This window comes from Lampetra planeri, chromosome 2 (genome assembly GCF_965212315.1).
Source record: "Lampetra planeri chromosome 2, kcLamPlan1.2.h2, whole genome shotgun sequence".
Lineage (NCBI taxonomy): Eukaryota > Metazoa > Chordata > Hyperoartia > Petromyzontiformes > Petromyzontidae > Lampetra > Lampetra planeri.
The window spans coordinates 9,239,715-9,265,837 of NC_136108.1; the positions used below are offsets into that span (position 1 = coordinate 9,239,715).

The 26,123-nt window shown below is 39.3% G+C and overlaps 1 protein-coding gene across 6 annotated transcripts in view; it reads right to left on the reverse strand.

The window, feature by feature from the left end:
- Positions 1-26,123, reverse strand: part of PHF14 (PHD finger protein 14) — a 40,787-nt gene that overhangs the window by 10,846 nt on the left and 3,818 nt on the right. For 3 of the 6 annotated variants that reach the window (XM_078605837.1, XM_078605835.1, XM_078605838.1), the window contains exons 4-19: positions 24,617-24,856; positions 23,601-23,864; positions 23,272-23,419; positions 21,711-21,870; positions 21,460-21,571; positions 19,366-19,503; positions 17,383-17,529; positions 16,785-17,058; positions 14,289-14,395; positions 12,788-12,883; positions 10,833-10,936; positions 10,398-10,529; positions 7,475-7,628; positions 5,727-5,786; positions 5,525-5,587; positions 4,581-4,696 (exon numbers count right to left, since the gene is read on the reverse strand). In XM_078605837.1, coding sequence (XP_078461963.1) covers positions 4,581-4,696; positions 5,525-5,587; positions 5,727-5,786; positions 7,475-7,628; positions 10,398-10,529; positions 10,833-10,936; positions 12,788-12,883; positions 14,289-14,395; positions 16,785-17,058; positions 17,383-17,529; positions 19,366-19,503; positions 21,460-21,571; positions 21,711-21,870; positions 23,272-23,419; positions 23,601-23,864; positions 24,617-24,856 — 2,315 coding nt within the window. The remainder of the gene's footprint in view (positions 1-4,580; positions 4,697-5,524; positions 5,588-5,726; positions 5,787-7,474; positions 7,629-10,397; positions 10,530-10,832; positions 10,937-12,787; positions 12,884-14,288; positions 14,396-16,784; positions 17,059-17,382; positions 17,530-19,365; positions 19,504-21,459; positions 21,572-21,710; positions 21,871-23,271; positions 23,420-23,600; positions 23,865-24,616; positions 24,857-26,123) is intronic. The other 3 variants (XM_078605840.1, XM_078605839.1, XM_078605836.1) reach the window with 2 other exon arrangements.

The following is a 26,123-nucleotide window of genomic DNA, read 5'->3' on the forward strand; positions in this document are numbered from 1 at the left end:
TGCTGTCCAAAATGTGAGCCTTTCATTCTTTAGACAAACTCTCCACATGCCTGAAAACTATTCCCTAACCTGCATTTGTATTGAAGTGTATAATTCATTGCTCAATATGATTTGTTATTAATTGTCACGTCTCACTTCAAAAAATGTACGTCCATGTAACTGAAAGAACAATACTATTATGTCATCAAACTGGGGGAATTGTTTTGTAATGTATAACTTCAACACCTCCTCATATTATGTTCACTGCAATCAATATTTAAAGCAAATATACATCCGTAAATGTAATTTACTTCAAGCCAATATATGTTATTGTATTAGAAATAACAGCCCTACTTCCTTAAGTTCTATCAATATTTACTTGAGAAAAATCTCAAACAGGTAAATTATGTGAAAAGAGGGGTTTCCTTTCCAAAGAAACTGAAATACAGGAAATTACCATGACAGCAGATTTATGTAAAGCAATGGAAAGTGCTGTAATACATTAAAATTATTGGCCCAGCACAAACAACGCAATTAGACGTGACATGGCAAAATAAAATACTGCCAAATCAAGTCTTCATGAAGCCTGAGCTGCAGTGAGCAGCATCTTTTAGACAGTGAAATTAAACCAGCACGTACCCTTTGCTTCAGTTGCCCACAAAGTGATTTGTAGTGGCGTAATGCGGCACAAAATATTGTTCTGCATTCATTTAGTAAAGAATTAAAAACCGCGTGTGTTTCAGTATGGCTCCAAGTATGAAGCCAGCCACCGCTCTGCAACATTAATCCCCCAACGCTCTCCTAACAAATCCAATTATGTCTAGACGACTTTAACGCCACTTTGACGGATTTCTCTTCAAACACATCCCATTGCCTAATCACTTACGGCCCATCGGCCATTTGTCTGAGGCCTCCTGCCGTGACGCTGTCTGCTCTCTAAACGGCCACTGGGTTCATGTGATCTGAAAGGGCTGGGGATTTTGTCGATATTTCGCGTTTTTAAACCGTGCATTTCAGTGAGCTTTCGCTAATCTGGAAAGCAGAGGACATTAATTATGCAGCATTCTCCAATGCGATTTTAATTGTAAAACCTCACTCGAAACTTTTAAGTTTAGTTCACAGTAAAACCTCGCAAAATCTGGACTCGGGTAAGCCAGAAATTTGGGTAAGCCATAGGGGTTCCCAGAAAATTATTTAATAATCGTTTTCAAGTATTAAAGAAACCAAAAAACTGACTGGATCGTTGCTCCCATGCTAATTAATTAAGCTGCGCGTGGCAAGCCATTCGGCCTTCTGCAGTCAATCCTCACATATCATCCTATAACAGGGGCAACTAATGATGACGTTCCACTTTCAATTTGCACATTATGCACACAAATTAAATACATTTATTTTGCTATTATGCATGTTTGACTAAAACAAGAATTTAATTCACTTTGAAAATGCACGTAAAAATAATTGAGTGTGTGCTATCGTGCACACCGTGTCAATTTGTGAAGCCGTACTCTCAAGAGATGTCGGCTATCCACGTTATCCGCAAGATATCACTTGTGTTTTTTTTACTGTATTAACAAATCTAATTTTGTAATTATTATTTAATGAACACACGATAAGAAATGGAACTTTCCACATCCAGTGAACTTCGGCTCCTTACCTAAGTGTCATTATGATGCGACTCATTTTAAATTGTAGTGACTTAAGTGTTTTTTAAATTGTAAATGTTATACTCTAAATGATAAGTTAATTGTTAGCAAGCTATTGAGTGTTAATGAAACGTGTTAGATGTTACATGTGTGCAAAGTTAATTTAATTGTAGTTAAATTATACTCTTTGAACCTATCTACGTGACTTTACCGAAAGACCCAAAGAGTATGAATTCCTGAAGACACGAAAGCTTTGAGTCAAAATGCCAGAAATCCCCCACAACTGGAGAGGCTCTCTCCCAACATTAGTCCGGCTGCAAGAGGTTAAATTGTGATATCATCTGTAACTTACGTTGCTGCCCTTTTAATCATGAGGCACATTCAGGAACTTATGTCATGCTGTATATATGCCAACTGCATTGCTGATTACCGTACTCAAAAGAGGAGTCACTGGCCCGCATGTATGAATACATGCAGACTCATTCATGAACACCGTGCTGCTACCACCACGCATCATCGAGCCCAAGGAAGTGGTCATGTGATCACAGTCCTTGTATGTTGAACTTATTTCGCACCGTACGTCGACAACCGTGCTTATTGGAGGTGCGGGGGAAGGACAACAAACTAAACATAAAAAGCAGTTCTAGAGAAATTGTTTCCAATCTAGATTTTAAAGTGCATAGCTCCAGTGGCTTCCTAATATCAGAAGGAAGAGCGTTGCAGATGGCCGCATAGGCGCATCTGAAAGTGTGTGATGCGGTGACCGTCTTTGTTCAATGGTTAGCTAAAAGCTGTTGTGAAGAGACCACAGAGTGTGCGACACACACACTGATGAGTTCTGAGATAACGTATTCTCCTCCTCTAACCCCTGCTTAAATATACGCTGCCAAGCTTGGTGGTGTTCATTCGGACGCTGTCTTTCCGACAGCCCTGTTCTTCACCTGAGGATGGCTGCTTGCATTGTGGCCGAAACGTCGTGAGAATTGAATTTTTTTATGTTTTATTTTTATTATTTTATTATTTCCCTTCTACGTGACTTTACCGAAAGAACCAAGAAGATGAATCCCTGCAGTCACGAAAGCTTTAAATCGAAATTTATTCTCCCTCTCCCAACAGCCTCTGCTGTTTCGACCTCCTGTCTCAACTCTCCCACCAATAAAAAAAAAAGCAAAGTACATTACTATAGAATTACATCAACAGTTTTAGTACCATGTTCACAAGACATTATGTGCTATAAATTTTAAACAATACAGATAAAAAGGACGTGACAATAAACATAATGATACAAAAATGCATAAAGCATGACCAGCAGAAAACTTTAAGATGACTTGTGCAAAAATGTAATTCACATAAAGTGTTCATCATAATGCAGTGCTGTGTCTCCCGGTAAATTTAATGTGTGCCTGGTCCCCACATTTCTTGCATACTCTTTACAGAAAGCACTTGACGGAGAGATCTCTGAAAACCTGTGGCTGTCACACAGCTATCCATCACACAGACTCAATTCTATTTTGTGAGGCGTCCGCTTCGCTATTCATGCAAACTTGTGTTCTTTTATGAATCTTGCATTAAATCCCCATATATCATTTCGAAAGCGAATAATTACACATGTACCAAACTTGATGCCGGATACTGCATTATGCACATGGCTGCTCAAAGTGCGCTGATATTTAATGCGATCATCCAACAGCAAAATAGCCGCTCCCTTCAGCAGCCCTTTCAGCACCAATAACCTCTCAGAAATTAGTTCATGGTCCGCGGCCCGACACCATCTTGTCTGATATAATGGGATGAGCTTGGGAGAAAACGCAATGCCGCGTGTAGCACTTAAGTCTGTACAACTGTAACCAGCCCGAGTCGGCACGCAGCCTGCTTCAATTTCTTGTGAAGACGATTCGAGTGCCACCAGCCCCCCCCACCCCCTCTCTGCCCGTGGGGCTTACTACCTGGAATATTCACAATAAGTGTATTATAATGGTACGTAATTGAAGTATTGTCAATCTAACGGACATGTAAAAAAACACTCGAGATACCAATAAATTACACTGGGAAAATTGTTCACGAGAATAAAAGTTGTAACACGTAATCGGTAGCGTGCAGGAACGTATCACACGTATCCAAGTTGTTCGCAAAGATTATCGGGAAGACAAAAAAACAATGCACAGGCCACCCAAACACATACGCAAGCTGAGTTTAGGAATGGTTTCTCTACCAAAAACCACAACACATACTATCTATAAGATGGAAAAGAATAAAGATTATAAAATACCAATGTCTAACTTCTGTAGACTATAAAAAGGCAAATGACCCAGTGGAAATTGAGACAATTATCCAAGGTATGAACAACACCAGGTATAAAACTAAATATTTTCAAATAATAAATCCATTTACAAAACTAAAACTTACACTGAGACTGCATGAAGACAGTAACGAATACAAATGAGATGGGGATAAAGACCAGAAGACACACTTCTGCCAAAGTTATCATACAAACATGAGAATATATATTTTCCGATGAGAAAATTAAGGCATTAAACGAAAATTGCAAAATTACGTCTCAGATTTTCTGATAGCACAGCCAGTGCAAACAAGCTACAGGAAATTATTTCGAAACTCAATAAGGAAGGCTGCAAAGCAGAGCCCAAGATAAATATTAGCAATCACGTACAAGTTCACTACACAAGAGAAACTGTTGGAGGGACACAGTTGGAAAACAACAGAATTCAGATACCTACAACAATCCTTGAAGGTGGATCAGGATTAAAACTATTAAATGAAGAGATGGATGAAAATAAGAGAAGAGTGCTTTTGGACAACTGAATTTGAGTATGGGAGCAAAAAAAAATAAGTTGGGGTACACTGAAAATCGGAATAAACGTGTTAGTTGTGAGTGTGGCTCTGGGTAAGCGATGCCAGGCATGTTGAAGAGTGAAGAACGCAATGCGACGGGCAAAGCACCTCACTGTGGTGTCGCTGCTCCCCGAGGTGCCACATGTCGTGCACTGTATTTGCTGCTCTTCTGCCTTTGGTTTTTTTGCACCGAAATGCCTGGGCTCTCTTGGCTTGGGACAAACCTTCAGGGGGATGAGGGGATTTGGCAGATACACAGACAAACACACGTGGTGCGTGGCAATTCATTTGGCGTCAGTTACGTAGATTTCTAGAAACTGTGGCCCAGCCCCAGGGTGACCCACTACAACATTATTCAGCGTGAAAACTGCATATGCTCAAACACATTATCCAATGCAGTTATTCATGCGAATATTCATGTCAATGTGTTAGCTAAGAGCAACATGATTCACATTCTTATACTGCACTACTCTCTTTCATGGGCACCTTTCAGGTGTATTTATTTACATAAAGAAAACAGTTACACATACAACCTTGTTTTCTCATATAATAAGAGACTTTACAAACGGTATGCTTAGTAAACCACTTTACTGTACTTCATTTTAAAGGAAGACGGAGGATCTTTTTGGAATGTTTTTCGTACATTTTCCCTGTGCTGTCCTTTTCCTATTGATATGCAATTGAGATGCATGCAAACAATGGATTGTCATATTCTTGGTTCTTTCGGTAAAGTCACGGAGAAGGTAAATAATACAATAATAGAAATATAAAACAATAAAAATTCTCACGACGTTTCGACTTGCTGTGGATTTCACACCTGATGACGATTGCTTGTGTTGCAGTCGAAACGTCGTGATAATTTTTTTTGTTTTATATTTTTATTATTTTATTATTTCCCTTCTACGTGACTTTACCGAAAGAACCAAGAATATGACTCCCTGCAGTCACGAAAGCTTTAAATCAAAATGTATTGTCATGTTCACAAGACACATTTTAAGTGTAAACCAATAAACGACACCCGTGGTGCATTACTCTTCTATGCACCATCATACCTTGGGTTTCTCTTCTTCAATTTCTTCTTCCTTTGCTTTTCTCTTCCGTCCTCTTTTCCGTCTCTTGAAAAGTAAATGAAAGTGAAGATGCCTGTGAGCTTTCGGAGTGAGCAATGGCATGATGCAATAACACAGAAAGCATTCGTTGCATTACTGAAAATATTTCAGTGCACAACACATATCTATGAGCAACACAACCTACCTTTCCAATCGCACACCTTTTTTTAGGGCACATTGTTGACCGCTGCTGCTTCTGTAGATGCTGTTATGTTATACAAAAAAGCAGAGAGCGTAAGATTCTTAGGATTTGAAGGATTCAATAGATAAGCCAATAACTCAAGGTAATCAAAGTAAGTGCCGAAATAATAAGGGTAGAAATGAGGGAAACCCAAGACAAATGCAAATCGTGCATTAAATATACCATGCCGAAAAGATGGTCCATTTGCAAGAACAAAATAAATGGCACAGCAGGAGTAAGGATCATATCTGCATTCTAATAGAATTTGCAAAACAGACCTGGTAAACGTACAGGGGAAATCGAGATATACTACTTGCATGGCTATTACATTATATATACTGTATATAACATGCTTCCTGTGCAAACAATATAGCTATTAGTTAAGAATTTGAGAAAATTTAGTATTTAAAAACATGCAGTTGCTCCTACCAGGCAATATTAATAATTGAGGTCTCCGTTAATCACATAAATAGTGAATGTCTGTACTGCAGGCTAGCCTTGAGGATTTGTAAAATATAGTGTATCTTGAAAGATATTCTTAGGTTTTTTTTTTTTCGGTAAAGTCACGTAGGTAAAACATCAAAATTAATAAAAAAATAAATTAAAATAAAATAAAGATCACGACGTTTCGGAGGCAACACAAATCTCCGTCATCAGGTGGGACCGTCACAGCCAGATTAGCTGCATCAAGTGACTTTACCGAAAAAAAAAAAACCTAAGAATATGAATCCATGCAGTCACGAAAGCTTCAAATCTATCTTGAAAGACTTAACAAGATTGATATTTCAAATTATGCTAACAAATGCCAAAAATAAACATTTTAGAACTTATATTGTTTTCAATTCGTGTTGTTGACTTAAGCGAGAGCTTACTGAGATGCATAACGATGTTTTGCAACGAAAACCTAGAAAACTGTAGATGCATACGGAGAACTATATTTTAATATTTAACAAAAATAACTTCGCGACGATAGTCTGGTGGCACCGTGCCGAGAAAGACTAACATTCACTGCAAATGTAACAACATCCCCCAAAAATGGCAGCTCACTGACCTATGTCTCTGCATTTGTTAGCGGCAGAAACTATTCACACTCGTGTACAAAGTACGTTCGGTCATTGAGTAGAGACTTAAAATCCAGTTTTGCGTTTGGCAAGCAAAATATTATTTTATGTTAGTGTAGATATTTGGTTTGCACACAAATGTGTACATCAAACAAAATAAATGCCAGTGCTATTCCAAAGTTTAAGAATATCAACATCAATTACATGAAGAGATGAAAAAGAAAGATAAAATGACACGACAAATTCAACATTATAACAAGGCAGTGTTCATTTGTGTAATTAAATTATATTAACTTATTAAGGCATCTACATATTAAGCTTCATCATCTGAAACAATACTTTCCATTTGCATGATGCAACTGATTTTCAAGCTGTGCTTAATGTCATTAAGAATATTTTTTTTTATTTTAAACAAGAGACATTTGGAAACAGGCTCTGTTGCAGTGATGTAATCGGCTCATTATTTGTCCCATCATTAGATTCTGCACGTATTTATATGCAGACTTTTTTTAAGAACCCTGCAATTAATAAAGTTATGTTTAAAAGTTTTCAACAATGCACTCACGCAGAATTCTTTTTTATAAACGTGCTGTAGCACACTCCTGTCAAGCGCACACGCGAGGTTGCGATGCATGCAGCTGAGAGACTTACTTTCTTGTCCTCGGACGGGGAGTCGGGGAGCTGCGTAAACTTGATGGGCTCCCTCACCTGTCGCCGAGAGCGCTTCATGCTGTCCAGCAGCGTCTCCGCGGTGGCGTCACCATCCGACGAGCTACTACCCGACCTGTCACACTCCGAGCACTGCCTGCGTGCCCACGTTCACATGGCGACATGCAAGAAACCTTCACATCTCCGTGTAGTAAACGGGTGGGAGAACCATTTCCTTTAGCGAGAGACAAACGACACTTCCATATACATTGAGTGATACACTCATTAACACACACCTCAGTCGCTCCGAGGAGCCTTTGACTACGTGCCTTCAAAGTAGTCGGACCGCGTCCGTGAACACAAAGCAGATCTGAAACACGGAGGGACCAATACCTCTGCCGTTGCCGATCATTGTTTTAACGCTGTGGGCTCACACGAAATAGATTTTTCCAAGACGGAGGTACTCTGCAAACCTACCGGCTACCTTCGGAGATTTGTTCATGAAGCCATCCAGATATATAAACACAGACACAACTTCAACCGAGAGGATGGGTACAAACTGAGCAATCATTGGAAGGACGTTATTAACCAGGTAAAGTCTTAACTGACTGTGATATTTCCATCCAACCTGCATATGTCAGCTGTTATTTCGACTCTCTGTGTCTCTCTCTGTGCCTCTCTCTTAGATCTCTCATGCTCACATGTCCGTTGCATTGCACTCTCTTGCCTTCGGACTGCACTCTCATGCTCACATGTCTTTTGGATTGCACTCTCATACCCACAGGCCCTTCGGATTACACCCGTTGGGTTGCACTCCCTCGTCGAGGAGGCCGAGTTACATGCTAATCTCTCACATTAACATCATGCTAATCTCTCACATTAACATAGCCACTTCCATGCCCTCGTCGATGAGGCCGCTCTCCTATCTTACAGTTACATACTAATTTCTCACATTAACATCACTAGCCCTGGCCACTTCTTTGTCACCCTTGAGCTACACCCATTTCAAACCTTTTAAACAGTCTGCCTCAGCAGCAGACCATGCTTTCCCACCTGATGATGGACGCTGGTGTTGCGCCCGACGTGACTTTACCGAAAAAACCAAAGAGCATAAAAACTCAAATATTATAAAGAAAAATCAACTCAAGTATGAAAATATTTTAATTAATTTGGAAAGTATTTTTACATAACGTCATGATCTGTAACACAAATTTTTACAGTTCACTGGCTTAGAGAGTTGATGTAGGGTTGCTAAAATGTAATTTAATAATAATTAGCACAAACTATGTGCTTCCAATTATGAAGAAGCCATAATAATAATCAATCAAACTGACTCCAAGTGGCAGGACAAATATAAATTAATTAACACTTTAAGAGCCTGGTCAAGATCCGCCCTAATGAGAATTGTTTGCATGAGTAAACTACTGTATTGAGAAAAGTGAAAGCACATGCGCTGACATTTAAAGTCCAACAAACATTCTTCGCAAGATGAAAAATACAAAACATTCGGTGATATTTTGTGGTGCGTCAAATAAATACAAGTGTCATTGATGATTGCAACATCATAAATAGGACATTACAGCATTGTTCTGCTTAGTATTGCCTGAGGCAAAGGGAAATAACATATATTGTCATAATTGTGATTAATACATTTTGTATTTTTAACAATTATTAGGTATTATATTCTGATAAGACGAATGCTCAATAATTGCAAACGTTAATGTTTCCTGACTTGTGCAGATTGTCAGCCAACAGCATAATTGTTATGCGCCAACGTACTATTGTGGCATTAAACAGATAGAGGACAAGTTGGTACAAATTATTTTACGGAGCCAAAAAAATAAACGAAGTTTAACAAGGCAGAAGCCATTATAATCCACAGCCCTTTGGGTCAGTCGAGGAAGCCGTACAACTTAAGACAGCGATGAGACTGCGGGGCTCGGACAGTCACTTAGTCACTCTGCTAGGGACAGAGCACCTCACCTGGCAAGGCTGGGTGGGACACCAAGCCTGGGACACCAAGCCTGGCCCTCTTAGCACTAAAGTGGGTCTCTAGATTTTGTGTAACCCTTTAAACAAATTGTCAACTTTTTCTATTGAGTCAGTCCCGATAGAAACAATACATTATATTATATTAAAGTTTTGTTCATACTAGATCATCTTGACAGACGTAACTATTTATTCTTATGATAGTTCACCCAGGAAAGGCCTCACTGAGTCATAAGACTTATTTTCATGCGGATCCTGCCAAGTTTTTTTTTAAGTAGGGGCAATGTAATTATGCGTAATCCCAATTAGGTTATTAGTAGGTAATCATTCGGCCAATTTCAGTTACATTGTATGGGGTTTTTTTTACCTTCAGGGGGAAACCGGAGAGGCCGAATTCAATCTTTCCAGAACAGGGGGAGAACACACAAACTCCACACACAGGCGCCGGAGTCAGCTATTTTTGCTGTGAGGCACAAGTGTTGCTACTGCGCCACCCTGCCAACCTATAATGCATAAACACTTTTACTCTTTATAAAATATGCACCACCCTGATGCCCAACTATATACCATGTTTTGCTTTAGAAAGAATAAGGATTTCCAATTTAAGTGGTTGGGCAGTTATTTATTATAAAGTGTCACATCCTGATCAGAGATAATGCATGAACGTGCCGACCCTTTCGCATCGTGCTGAACGAGACATGAAAATAATGCCACTGGATTATATTCACAAAGCAACCACAAACAATTATTGTTATTATTATTAGCCATTGGTCAAAACATAGCCGTGTAGCAATTTGGCACAACGGGATTTGTTGTTATCAGCCTGTAACTTTATACTGCTGGGGCAAAGGCCTCTCTCAGCTCTATGTAGGAGCAAAAAGCAGAAGCTCTTTCAACATCGTAGAAATGTGAATGCCAGTGTGTCCCACTGTCTGACCAGTAGCTGTTCTTGCTGCGGCGTGGCATGCGGGTAAGAGGGGGGTCCAGGCAGCCCAGATGGTAGTAGCGTTGGCAGGTGTCACACTGTGTGAGCAGGTGCTGGTCACTGCTCTCCTGGCAAATGCCACAGCTGGGGCAGGTGGTAGCACATGCAGGCAACACATACATTTACTGTTTCAATTCCAAAGTAAATACATTTTTCACCAAAAAAACCTGTAACAGTATTTATCCATCAACTTGTAAATCGATGCAACATGTTGAATATGTAACTTGAAAAAATAATTAATTCTGAAAACTGCTTGGTTTAGATGTAGCAAGTGCATTTAATCCAAGAACTAATTTTCACTGTGCCGATTAACACGTATATAAAATCAAGGTGCACGAAAGCTCTCTGACCCTCAAGGGCTATTTCCAGTGTTGTGATATTAGGTACCTGTGCAGAATCTGAGGGAGGGACACAGATGCTTCTTGACCCGATTTCATGAGGCTGCTTTTCTGCTCCCTCAGTACTCGCAGTACTAAAGGCTGCGTCAGTTTCTGCAAGTAAAAAATGCGATGACACATTAAACACTACGCAACTGTGAACAGCAACATACAAAAGCTTAGAATCGTCTTAACTACTTGCCATTTTGACAGAATTGTCTAGTATCACTTTCTTATAAAGATTTTTCAGATAAGGCACTCAGCTGGGAATACATATGCAAATTGGGTGTACAACACTCAACCGCTGCCTACAATGCAATATTTTGTGCCACATTTCAATGTGTAGCAGTAGACGTATTAATGCAAACCTATCACTCAAGTAAACTGACCATGCATACGCATGGAAGTGGAGTCCTTTAGGAATGATATCACAATGCAATGTATGATCAATCACAATGATGGCTTACAATTTCCAATTTTAATGCTTTGAATTATTCTGATGAATGTGACATCTTTTACCATTTATCAGAATTGGTTTGATATGTAAGAAAATAATTCAGTGCTTGGATTTCTGCAGATATGTATATATAATAAATATATTGTTAGGACATTTACAAATAATGTACTTTACACTGGGGCACCAAGGTTTTGATTAATTAACTTGAATAATAAATTTAAAGTATTTATGACAAAACAAAATCCCATAAAAGTGGGATCAAATTCAAAGCTGCCACTTAATTGTAAAGCCCTTCTCATTTGCATTCTGCACTGACAAAAGTTTTTGTTACTAATTAATCTTGACTACGCACTTCTGGTGAGGGAAATCTGAGCAAAGTTTTCATGAATCGCGAAAGTAAAACTGTGAGTGTGCTCCATTCTGCCTTATCTGAACCCATGATAGATTTCCTAAGGGCTGGAGCCTGCACTGCACAAGATGAATGTTAGTGGTTTTGAGTCGAGCATGGTAACGCTGGCCAAGCTTGTGGACTCTGAAGGTTAATTAGAAAAATTATCTTATTTGGCCAGGCTCCAGGCTACCAGGGCTAATCTGCACCCGATCTCGCTGGCTCGGCGGGCACATCCATCACAGTCGCATCGAGAGGCGTCCCACGTGGGCGCAGCTGCTCAGCCATCCGGGACGTGCGCACACGCCGCATGCAGAGCAGCTTTTGTTTGAATTCGGCCTTGGTCGGCAACACAAAGGGCTCCCTTTAAAGATACGGATACTGTCCTATACATCACCGGCACATCTCATTTTGCTCGCATTCTCTGGGATGGATTTTTATGTCCTCACGGTGATCTTCATTACTTTTCAACGGCATAAAAAAATGTATAGATTCACTATGCTGCCGAAGGTATTACTATGAATGTAAATATGTCCAGTCTAACATTGTTTGCCTCCCTTTATTTGGAATATTTGTGATTTTTATAATTCACACCATGGTTTCCACTCAGCAGTGTTTAAATGTACACATTTTAAAAAGGTTGCCAAAAGGTAGTTATTTTAACACGTAGGCTTTCGCGACCAATATTATTCATAATCAACGTTTTTGGGTTTAGATCGCGTTATTTATAAATGTGTCGTAACCCTCCACCACCCGACACAGCCAATCAGTAAAAAAGTGTCACGTTGACAAAAGACAAATAGTTCACTGCTTTAGCCCACCGGTGTGTTGAAGCGTGAAACCACAACATTTACAATTTGAGTACGACGTTTCGCTGGTAATTGCATCCAGCATCATCGGGCAATTCGCCAGAATGGTGAGGCTCTGCTCTGTCTCCCGTTCTTATATAGAGCAGCAGCAGCAGGGTGACGTCATCATTAACTCATCAGGTGCAACGATTTGAGGGGGGGGGGGTTATTGTAGTTATGCTGTATACACAAGGTACTTACAGTTTCTCCCGGAATTCATCAAGAACAATACAACAAGAAGCCACCCAGTGTTTAAGCTTAATTAGGCAAACCTGTCCAGTGATCTGCCCTAGGGTGCTCCACAAGGTATGCCCTTCTCGCTGGAGTTTATTGTTCAGACTCTTCAAGGTGTCCAAGGTCTCCATAAGCTGTAAGAGAAAAAGTGAAGAGGTTTTTTTTGGGTGGCTCAGATGTGAGCTGGTACTGCAGAAATCATTTTGTTCGAATCCAGAGAGCCACCTGTGATTAAACCAGGTTCTCAACTGTAATGAGTCAAAAGTCTCAGCCCGGGCACCAATGACTGCATACACAAAAATAAACGATTTCATTTGTTTTTGCACTTTACTTTGCTAAATTACAGCTCTTAGAATGACAAATATTGATTTGACTGTCATGTGCTGAACATTACCCTTTGTGGCAGTGTGGATGGGGAAAGCGCTGCCCCCTACAGTGTGGACCAGAGGTCTTTTAAAGTGGTAGCTCTGTGAAATCAATTTGCTTCAGCTATTCTGTAACATGGCGCTGCACTGCTGTGGAAGAGATCCAAATGGATTCTTCGTCTAATGAGATGACACTGAGAGCACAACTTACGAAAAATTAGGGGACACCACAAAATTTTTTTAAGGATTTAAAAAATTACAATTACAGGGAAGTCTAATATACAGCATATTGATATATTACAATCTAAATATAACAGAACATGAGTTTAAGACAGCTGGTTTTCAAAATTAAATGTTTGCAAAACACTATGCAGGACATATGTTCTTTATATTGTGTAGATATCACACAAAGTAAGCCTATGTACTTTACAAGCAGCAAAAAGAGCTGACACTTGCATTTGTAAGGTGTCTTTGCAGTCTCACACTGCATATAATCATGGCCTTAATCAAATAATGTTCTCGGATAAATTGAGTCAAATGCACATGGTAACAAATTCCCACACTGCCCAACACTACAATAGCCTAGACACATTTGATGGAAACAATACCCAGGGCAGATACACATTGGTAGACTTACTTGGCATATTATATCTTTAAAAATTATGATTTATTTCACAACGTGAGAATACACTGCAATTAATTATTTTACAAGTAGAAAATTGGGTTAGTATAGTTATTTAGCAGCAGTGTTTTTATTTAACAGTAGAGTATTTTTTTATATAAAAAAATTAGGATTAAACCTTAAATGGCCTACACACAAATGATGTTAAATGATGCTACAGGGTATGTAACATCCACTTCAATGAGACAATTGGCTTAAATACCCAGAGAAAACTATTTACGTAGTAAACCATCTCCTTTGTTCAGAGATCCGATGTGGAATTTGCGAAGTAGGAGGACACCAAAACATTCACAAATACACTCGCAATGGGATTTAAATAAATTAACCAAATTACTACATTTGACAGAACAAATACCACGAGAGCATTACATTTCAAATGATAGCTATCAGTATCTAATGAACACGTGATTGTTATGAAAAGGACAGTGAATCAATTGTTTAACAGTTCTTCTCTATGCTGCGAGCTAAGAGCAGCAGCATTGTATGACGTACCCCACCATAGCTGGTCCGCAGAGATTTCTCTTGCTTCTGCAGCTCATTCTTCAGCTTCCGCTGGTCACAAATATTCTCTTGGATCTGCATCATTTGCATGTTCCGCTCTGATGGAGAAAGAGATATACGTACATGTAGAAAAATATGCAAATAATGCAGTCCAAAAAATAATTACTTTTTAAACGCCAACTGCTAAACTCTATTGTATAATGTAACTCAACATTTCTCCAGAAGTTATCGTAATATACAACATTTTTTGTTGACATTCTGGCAGGAAACTGACATTACATTTGTTCAATAATCCATATTAACAAGAGTGAAAATCGTGATGCGCATTGCAATACCTTCCAAAATAACGCTGAGCGCATGTGTAATATAGTGTTTATATTTTTGAGACACAAAATGAAAAGGCCCACAGGAGGGAGCAGAATTTCAAGCAGTCTATAAAAAATGACCAGAGATAAATAAAGTAGCCCATCGTAATGGATGATCATATTGTGTAGTGCAGGAAGAAGATAACTTCAGAGTGAAACAAACTCTATTAATTGCTTCATTTATCAACTCTGTACGGGTGTCAGTGGTCTAGAGCGATTAAACAGATAGCAAGCTTCCCCAATCTCTCACTGTTTATCGTGGCTGCTCATCCAGTATAGCCTGAGTGAGAGGTTTAAGTGCACCTACTTTGAAGGTAAAAAAAACAGTGCAGTTGACTATAATAGTGAAGTCTAGACATGAGAAAGGCAGACGTGCACAGATAAAAGTCACCAAGATGTGCAGATGTGAAAGTGTATATTTTCCGGTAAAGGCTGCAGAAACATAATTAAAAGATATGCGGCATTTAATTCTTTGCCTGCTTATTTTGCACTTGCTGATACAGCACTCTGAATGTGCATTATATAAAATATAAGATAGTAAAACGTAGACAAATTGCTTATGTATGATGTGATTGATTAATGCTAATGGCTTTATTCGTACAACATGTTTATTCCATTCCAGGATGTGGATTTGTATTTAAAGCACTGTTCTACCAAGATTCCTGTTCCACACCTGATACAAAATCCCAAGCTCAAATGTATCACTTGATGACAACTGGCAGATGCAAATCTAAGCGACTTCAGCAAAGATAGCAAAACAAATTAAATGCACATATAAAAACCCAAGATGTATTGAGTAAACATTCTGAGGTTCTGGATCTATTTCCTTGGTAACCACTTCAAATAATGATTATCATGAGCAGCAAAGTTATTGGTCACAGGTTAATCATCAATGCTTACATAAATAAATAATTCTATACTTGCAAATTTTTCGTCTTTACCACAATTTTATCTCAAGAGTGATACTGGCATACTGCCATGAGATAAAGAATACAATCGGTACTCCCTCAGGAAAGTGCAACCCCTCATAACAGAAGGTAGTCTGCAGAAGTGGATATCACAGAACTACAGGAGGATCCTTTCAAGTGACCCTTTTATCCAAATGAGGGTGGAGCACTTTTGCACTCAACCTGCTACAGAGTCAGTTTAACACGTAGGCTTTCGCGACCAATATTATTCATAATAAACGTTTTTGGGTTAGATCGCGTTATTTATGAATGTATCGTAACCCTCCACCACCCGACACGCCCAATCAGCAAAAAAGTGTCATGTTGACAAAAGCCGAATAATTTACTACTTCAGCCCACCGTGTGTTGAAGAGTGAATCCAAAACAAAATTCTGGCGAATTGCCCGATGATGCTGGATGTAATTACCAGCGAAACGTCGTGCTCAAAAACTGTAAATGTTGTGGATTCACTCTTCAACACACCGGTGGGCTAAAATAGTAAACTATTTGTCTTTTGTCAACGTGACACTTTTTTGCTGATTGGCCGTGTTGGGTGGTGGAGGGTTACGACACATTTATAAATAACGCGATCTAACCTGCTACAGAGTAATATCTGCGACATGGCAATCAAACTGATGGTGTATATTAGCAGTTGTGATTCATCCACAAGTGCAAAAAAACTCATTTATCTTTTTTTTTATGCAGTAAATGATGATAATACTGAGACCATCTACTCACTTGGAAACCCAGTTCAACTTCATACGTCTTCCTGGATTCAAACCCAGGTTCTCAAGAGTATAGGCTCAGCACTCTGACCTCTAATCCACCAGACACCCATTGTTACTTTTAATTTAGCCTACCCAGCTCTGAGGATACATTTATCAATGATAAAAAAACAGTATTGCATCAATCACTCAACCGCACAGCCCTGTCTGCCGAGTGGTTAATAGAGGAAAACCGAATACACATATTGGTATGGTCAGTCTTTCTCCCTTGATATTCTATCTTGAAACGAATCACATCTGCTACATGTAGAGAGATGGTAATGAAATGTAACAAAATAAACTTGTCTTTGTGCCAAAGGCCAGGGACCAAATGAGTCATAACTGCCAACACGAGGGACTGGGGGACACATCAGGCAGAGAGGCATTGTGGTTTGATATGCGTGCAGGTACCCAGGTAGTATGTGACAAAGTCGGATGTGAGCGTGGGGTGGCGGATCTGCTTCCTGCGGCCGTCGCCAGTGCCGGGCTCCGTGGTGTCGGCCGGCATGATGTCCGTAGACACCCCCGCCAGCTGTGCTTTGTGCAGGAGCGCGCGCACTGCCGAGGCGCTGCTGGTGAGTGGGCGTGCCAGTTTCTCGCGGGGAACCCAAGGACTGGGCCGCGTTCCCTTCGCCAGCTCGAAGCGCGCCCGGTACAGCTGCAGCTTTGCATCTATGCGTGCCTGCTGCACATTGCACACCAGTGTGTTCGACAGCAGCGCACTGAACGCGCGGCTCAAGGAAGCGCCGAATATTGCAAAAAGCTCGTAGCATTTACGATGCGAATTGGAGGTGTGCTGAAAGTTCCGGTTAAAGGTCTAAGAAAATTGACGAATATTAAGCTTGTTGAAACATCCCTTGAAAATATCCGTAGTCGTATGCAAACCCACGTTGACCTCATCACGACTTATTACAATCATCCTCACTATCCCACCCCCGCATTCGTCAAACGTACCTGCAAACACCCCAATGCATGAATCAATGCAGCTCGTATTTCAATGCTGACTAACCTGCATGTCCCCCGGGTGAGCCTTTCCCTTCTCCTCGCGGATCTGCCGGCTGAAGGACTGCAGGGCCAGGTAGTTCTTTCTCTTCCACTTCCTGTCCATACGGTCGGCGTGCTGCTTGCAGTGAGCGAAAAATGGGTCTGCAATTTCCTGTGGGCAGACTACGAATCAGCTAAATGTAAAAGCAAACATGCAGTTACATTAACGTACTGTATTTATAAATCCGTGTAACTACCAGAAAGCGGAGGGAATTCTGTTAATCGAATTAATTAATGTAGCAAATGTTTAGATAAATGTAGTAGTTTAAACAAACTGTAAATTTGTATGTTGATATTGTAGGGTTTTATTCATCGAAAATTCAAACATAGTACATACACAAATAACAATATAAATGAAAACTTTGCAGTCATAAAAGTTTAACACGTAAAAAAGTCACGATTGTTCTAAAAACATACGTGAAAAGTAAGTGAATGTAATCTCTGAAAATATAAACTCAATCTTCCACAACATGCAGGTCAGCTTATAATAACAAATATCTTTACAATGATTCGAAAAATTTTCATATAATCATGGTACTGCACAATGCTCATGCTCAAATTACCTAATAGACACAGCTTTTGACACTGCGAGGTTATATTGATAAGATTACACTCTTTATCTATTCTCGAAATGTATGTGGTGATGTTAATCATTTCCAACTGTTACCCAATTACTACTATAATGAGCCAAGAATGTCTGTTTGTGTGCAACGTGCTTGACGTCACTCCACATTCCGCACCCCTCCCCCCATCATTAATATTCATGAGCGGGTGGATTTTTACACTCACGCAGAAGATTTATTTTTCTTCGCAAATTCGTTTTAAGTGTCACGTTTCTTTATTCAAAGTGAATCTAATAAATAATTATACGCAGTAACAAAGTGGATTTGGTGTCTTTATTTATTTCTTCAGCACTTGACACAAAAGGTAAGTCTAATTTATGCTTCTACATTATGGTAAAATAGACATTTCTCGGTAATTTTCCAGATATTTTATCGATTTCCAATTAATTTCAACCCCAGCGACCGAAAGCAGAAGAGAATAAAGTATCAGAACAGTGAATTTGAACAAATTTAAGGTCAACTATATACAGTGCTACAGTGACATGAAATTAAGTGTTTTATTACTTCATTTTGTGCCAGATTCACTGCCATTAATACAGTGCTACAGTGAAATGCAGTGAAGTGTTTGATGACATACTTTCGTCCAAGATTCACTGCCATTAAATTTACACAAGATACAATTATACTCTGCTCAGTGTTTTCGTAAATATTACAGCTTCCATCCTAGGATCGGCAAAAGGCTAGTAGGAAATAAACGTGATATTTTTATTGTGCTGATAGAAATACTAAGTGGTTGTAGACTTCTCATTTTCTAATTTGTTTCGCACATTATAAACAGCGCATGTGCATCCACTGCTGGATGAGTGCCTCTCCAGTCCGAGCAGATCGTGTGGCTTATCTGACCATGCTTCACTCCGCTAGTCAGTGTGGGTTGGTGAATGCAGGCATCATGGAATTACAGCATAACAGTACATTTTGCTCCACTGGCTGCTCCTCCCTACAAAGTAGCCTTGCAATTTGTAAGATAGCCCAGGCTCAAAATTCTGCTTAGCTTTTGAGATTGGACACATTCGGAGTGATTTTAATGTATTCATATATGTACATGTACATTCATATTTAAATTACATGGATACACGTACTATGTGCGCACATTCTTTTGCAAATATATACAACAGTGGTAGGCTTTATATTGACGATTAGTCAACATTCACTCCGTTTTTTCTACTGGGCAGCGCTAATAACCATGGAAAGCAGCCAACAATCAAGTAAATGCAATATTTTTTTTATCTTGTTAGTTTGCACATTCCCTCTCTGCAATGTCCTGAAATTGCCGCCACTGCTCATGGTCATCCTTGTAAAGAGTTTCTAAGCAAAATGAGTCTCACCTCTTCTGCAGCAGCCTCCGACAACAAACCTTCGCGCTGGGCACACATCACGTGGAAGAAGCTCCGGCACATCCCCGCATCACAGTTGATGCACACTCCGGTACGGGAAAACAGGCGCTCCTCACACAGCATGCACTCCTGCACAGCCACAAGCCCATCGGTATACGTTATGTCTGGCACTCTTTGTACCTTCACATTCAAGAGCCGAATAGCTCACAGGGCTATACCTAAAAAATTTACTTGAACATGAACCCTACCCCATCAATTCACACAAATTACACACATATCAACCAGTCAAAAGACACATGAAACATACATGATCTGTTTTGTGAACTCAGATTGGTGGATACAGAAAAGTCCTCAGTGCCTTTCATTGAGGGCACTGGTGTTTGATAAATACTTGGGTTTGATGAGTCATAATAATCCAGGATGTATTGTTACTCGCCTGCTACATGTGCATAAAGAAACATTACTTTTAATAATATGTACAGCTGTAATAAAACCATCAAATAGTATACAACACATTTTAAAAATGTATTTCAAAACCTTATCATAAAATAGAAATGCAGTGAAAGCAGTAACTATTATGTGAAAATAATAACAAATAATTTGCACTGTTTAATACTTGTGTTATTACAACAGTTATTCCACATTGAAATTCAGGCCAAGAGTGCTTTCAAGTAAGCTTAAAGGTAAAATAGGTAGGTTAACAGACCTGCTTAAAGATGATTTTGTATTGTATAGTTTTGCATTTGACTATGACCCATGTCTAACAGAGGTCTTTCCTATAAACATCTCGCAGTTCAACAACATTGTTTCAAGCAAGCCTCACTCTGCTGATGAGAAATTTAATGTAAAAATCCGTCCAGTTTGTGTTGAACCAATACTGATTAACATGCACAGAAAGCCGTGTGGCTAATAATGCGTATAAATTGCATAATTTTTTACATGGAGGGATAGATGTGAAGAAGTCATATTGTCTACTTATCATTATCCATATTGAAAACATTTATTTAGTTTTATGCTTAATGCAGTACATTTAATAGGTTTATTAAATAAGAGAAAACTCATAATTTGGCATTCAATTTGAAGGTGGGAAAGTTTGTATAATGCTATGAGTACATATACCTCCAAAGCACTGAACTAAAATTACAATTTCATAAAAACTGCACACAAACATAAAGAGGCACTTTGTGCATAAATACCCAAAACATTTCCTCCATCAGATTTTATTAGGAGCATTAACTCTAACATTCTGTTATATATTTTTTACAACCCAGTTTCCACTTGTGATAGGATTGCTTCACTGAAGCATAAAACCACAGATTGTATGTGGAGCCAATGTAGTAGACATTTTAGGCTGAACAAGTGATTTTCTTCATATTTTTCTAACCCATCTGTTTTGATATCCATGCGATGACAGGGAGCTACTGAACAATGTCATTTCAAAATTGTGCCCCAAAATTGAATGTGTAGAAGCAGACACAAAAGCCATGAAACATGCCCAACTTTGCAGAAAGCTTTCAATTTGGCCTTGAATTGCATTTTCTGGTATTATATTACAAACTACTGGAGCAGACACGGTATGGCCTTTCAGAAAGCCGACAAATGTCACCAGAACGAACATTTTTTGGTTCAGATTATGCTTTTTATATTTTAAGGTTATTTATGCACAATGATCAGTGAGCAAGGTTAAAAAAAGGGCTGTTGTAACATTTTTATCAGAATTCAGTGAATAGAGGAATTTAAAATAATTACAGAGCACACACACAAACAGCTACATCCCTGAGCAAGGTTCATTCAACATTACTGATAGTGTATTCATTCTAACACACTGCTACAATGAGACAATGTTATTTGCTTTGTTGCTCAACATACCTATAAAAAAAATATATCCATACAAATAAACTTGTAAACAAAAAAACACATGTGATTGATCAAGTATTTTTATTTTAAGTTATTATTTAAGTAAATTATACACAACAAAGATGCAGATTGCTGTGGATCAAAATGTAATATACAAGGTAAATTTTGTAAGCATTTGGAAGAAATGAAAAATCCAACATAACCATAAATACCACATGACAACAGTACCTTGGCTCCGTACTTGGCATATGACATCTCGGTGAGAGTCACTGGCCTTAGCCTCTCCACGTCCTCAAATGCTACGCCAGAAACGTAGAGTGCACACACCACGTGAACCCATCTGAAAAGGGGAAACAAGTAGCATTATAGCACAGTGTGAAAAAAACTGATTCAATAGCACTCATAGCTAGCTCTCCAAAATCACTCAAAGCTGATGCCATAAGGCCCTTTTCATTAACCACACACTACCCATGACTCACCGGCCAGCATCTGTCTCCTTGAAGATGCCATCAATGGCAGGGCAGAGCTCACAGCTGGGCACAACGCCGGCTTTGCACGGATCACAGAACCAGGGCTCTGTTGAGTTATCCGAGGTCGAGCTTATCACGGACTCGCTCTCGCCATCAACACCGTAACAAGCTGAACACAAGGGAAATGTTCGCAAAAGCAGACACCATCCACTGACTAATCTGGCAGATGTGTTTACAAATACAAAAATATTTTAATTGCTAAAATTATAAAAACACAAATGACAACTTCGTGTTTAAAATTACATTTTTTACACATGCAAATCAATTATTAACTTGTTTCGCAAGCACTAGCTTTTTTACAAAGTGAGTGAAAAAAACTGCACCACATCATAAGTTAAAAATACTGCCGTCATTTTCTTGTATGTTCATTTTCACATTACACACATAGCTGCAAACATTATTGTGGTTGAATAATATACATTTATATTCCAGTGGGGTTATTTGTTTGTAAGAGTGAACTGGATTTTTTTTCTGAATTCTTTGTGCTGGGTTGTGTGATGTGCAGCGATTTATCTAAAGCAGTGAGAAGTAAACCAACAACATGGCAACGTGGAGCGCGCGTGTGCTTGGCCGGGTGACTATCAGCGCATGCTCTAACAGGCGGCAGTGCACAGCACTTCATCACTGTCATGCAAGCTCATGTGCTTCATACATCACCCTGTTTGCACAAAATCAAAAAAGTTTCCAAAAGCTGGACAGTGTGGATGCCTTAAATGTAACAAAGAAAGTTCAGCATGGCAGCTTTATCTAAAATATTAAAAGTGGTATTTTTAGGAAAGATATCTTACGCAGGATGTCTATCATGAGAACTGAGAAAATACCAAATAAAAATGAGATAACATTTCATCTTATTTTCATTCTAATACACTGATTGAATATATTGGAATATACATAGCAATCATCGCCCCTCCTGCAAAAACTTGGAAAGACTCCTAAATAATAGTCATGAGACTATATGAGGCTTTCATGGGTAAACAAGCATAATAATTTGAAGTTTTCGTGACTGCAGGGATCCATACTCTTTGGTTCTTTCGGTAAAGTCACGTAGGTATAACATAAAATAAATTAAATCACGACGTTTTGGGCGCAACACAAGCGTCCGTCATCAGGTGGGACAACCACAGCAAGAAACAATTGCTGAAGTGGGCAAAAGGGGCTGCTGCAACAAGAGGCCATATAGGCAAGAGAAGGGGGGAAGGGAGACCCTCCCTGTCTCTCCTCCCTGGCTCCTCCCCCCCTTATCTTCCCTAGATGGCCTCTTGTTGAAGCAGCCCATTTTTCCCACTTCAGCAATTGTTTCTTGCTGTGGTTGTCCCACCTGATGACGGACGCTTGTGTTGCACCCGAAACATCGTGATTTATTTATTTTATGTTATACCTACGTGACTTTACCAAAAGAACCAAAGAGTAAGCATGATAATATTCACGATGCTTCAAAAGATAAAAATACATTTTACATACTCAATGGCACTTTACATAGGCCACCATGGTGCTGGTATATAACACGTACCTTCATGGACTGTGACTCCACAGTTGTCACACTGGACAATCTCGTTGCTGTCTTCACTATTCTCACCAAGACACACGCTGCAGATCAGCACCTCCTGCATCTTCTGTGAAGACCTGCCTCCAGAGGTCTTACTGGATGTCACAGACTCCTACATAAACATTAAAGCAGTAACAAAACATCATTCCACAGATTGAAATATTTAAAAACTGAAATAGGGAATGTTAATGAGTTCATACATTTTATAATAGATAAAATAGGTTAATTTGTGTTATATTATCAGGTTCATAAATTAAACAACCACTGCAGTTGCTGAGGAAACATTTCCTTACTTCAGCTTTGGTCCTTTTCTTTGCTACTTTCTCAATGAGCTCCCCGATGGTAACAGATTTATCCACCGTGCTCTCCGAACCAGACACATCATCGCCACTCTCCTGCTCTTCTGACTTTGCACTCTCCTTCTCATCACCGTCCTCATCCTCCTCGTCATCGCTGCCATCATCACTGCCTTTGCTGTCCTTGTCGCTGCTGTTGCCGCTCTCACTGTCATCGTTGCCGCCATGCCCTTTCTCATCACTGCCGTCCGAGCCCTCCGACTGGAGAGTTCCACAGGGGGTTTGAAATGTTCGAGCATAAAACACATTTATTATTATAATGTCAAAGCTAAGCTGCAGGTCGACCACAAGAAAAATCCATTCACACACTCAACCAAAAAATGCACATGCACCTTACTTTATACCGACACAGAAATAATACTGAAAGGTATATATGGCTTTAAACATATAGGATTCAATATTATGCCATTGTAACAATAAAACCAATTTCACAACTTCATATCCCAGCTACCATACAGTCGTATAATTTGACAATGAATTAATTCAACAACCATATTTTAAATAATTGTGGTTAGTTCTTATATATTGGACAATAAACAAAAGGTTAAGTAAAATAATTGTATTTACCTTTTTCACATAATGAAGAACCGAGGCTGTTTGCTCTTTTTTTTTAAGATATCCCCTATTGGAAATCAAAATATTTCTATATATTACAGTGATGAGCGCACTGCGCTGTATACCTGCATACCTGAGCTTAATTCCTGTACATGGTTAACATCAGTGGCAAGTGATATCAGAACATGTTCTAAGCGCCCAACCCCCCCCTGCACTTCATCAACCCAAATTGACCAGCGTGGTCAATTGTCAAACAACCCCCATGACCAACAAGGCATGGGGAGGCCTTCATCAAGCAATGGATTGAAACATGGCTGTTTTTGTACATATTATTTTAAAAGCAATGCATACAACCATAGATTAATGTCAGTATTAGCATTAGCCGTGTGTACAAGTACCTCGGATCCACCCCCTTGTTTGCCAACTTTCTCGGGGTCCCAGTCGTTGTCGTCCTCGCTGTCATAGTCATCCATGTTGCCCAGGTCCTGCTCTGTCAGCACAACGGCTGGCGTACTGCGCTTACGGCGAAAGTTCCACTTTCTTTTTTGATCCTTGGCTGATTGTGCATCATCATTCGAGTTTTTGGCAGAAGGTGCACTCTCACTGTCACTGCTTTCCGACTCCCCAGAGCTGGTCTTCTAAAAATAAAAGAACAAAAACATCGAAAATACCCAAATACAATCTCTAACGATCTCACAATGTGCCATATAATACCAACACTCATATAACTTCTCATAAATAACTCGTGTACCTGCACTGAACAATTTCTATCATAGTCTTAATAAACAATGTTTACCACCTTGCTTTGAAGCTTTCGTGACTGCAGGAATTCATACTCTTTGTTTCGACCGTCCTCAGGCGGAAAAAATAATCCAGCAGTGAAACTGCTGAACCAGCAGCGGTTATCAATTATTTTATCATTTCAAAGGCCATGGAAATAGGCAAGCAGTGTCAACAACATCCATAAGAAATGTATAAATTTCGATTTAAAGCTTTCGTGACTGCAGGGATTCATCTTCTTGGTTCTTTCAGAAAGACAGCGTCTGAAAGACAGACCTGTTCTTCACCTGAGGACGGCTGCTTGCGTTGTGGCCGAAACGTCGTGAGAATTGTATTTTATTATGTTTATTTTTATTATTTTATTATTTCCCTTCTACGTGACTTTACCGAAAGAACCAAAAAGAAGAAATGTATAGTTTACGATACCTTTCAGAGGTTAGGATGTGACCTCCATGTCAAAAAACACTGCATTGTTATGTTTGTGAAGACACTATTCACACACAGGTACATTGCTTCAAATGTAAAAGATTAGAAAATAAAAAGTTTTCCTTTAAAATATAGGGCTGTCCTGAACAATTTATATGTATTGTCTGTAGGCCTGTCTTCTTACATGGCATCTGGAAACATCGTAGACTATTAAGAGTGTGTGTGTGTGAGCCACAGTGTTCATTGCAGCTACAGAATTAAAGTTGCTTTGCATGAACAATTTAGCATTCATCAAACCCTGACACAGTTATCAGAATGTTGGTGCCCTTCTGTGAATCTAATGGGAAGCCACATACATGGCGAGGGTTTATTGCATTTCAAACAGATCTTCCCGGTGTGTGTAAATCATTTTTTTGCTATTAATTGTTCACAATCATTTAATGTGCCCATAAAACAAAAATATGCTTTGTGCTTTCCTTATAATACAATGTAATTTGGTTACTGCTGTGCTGAGCACAGTATCTGATGGCATGACTGCTATTAGTAAAATAGAAGCCACAAACTAAATTGAACCAACACACTTTGCAAGGTTTTTGAAACATGATCACATGATATGCAGTATATATGCTAATTATTATCAAGATTCTCATCCCTAAATACCAGTGATACACAGCCTTAAACAGCTATTGTCCCTCTGTA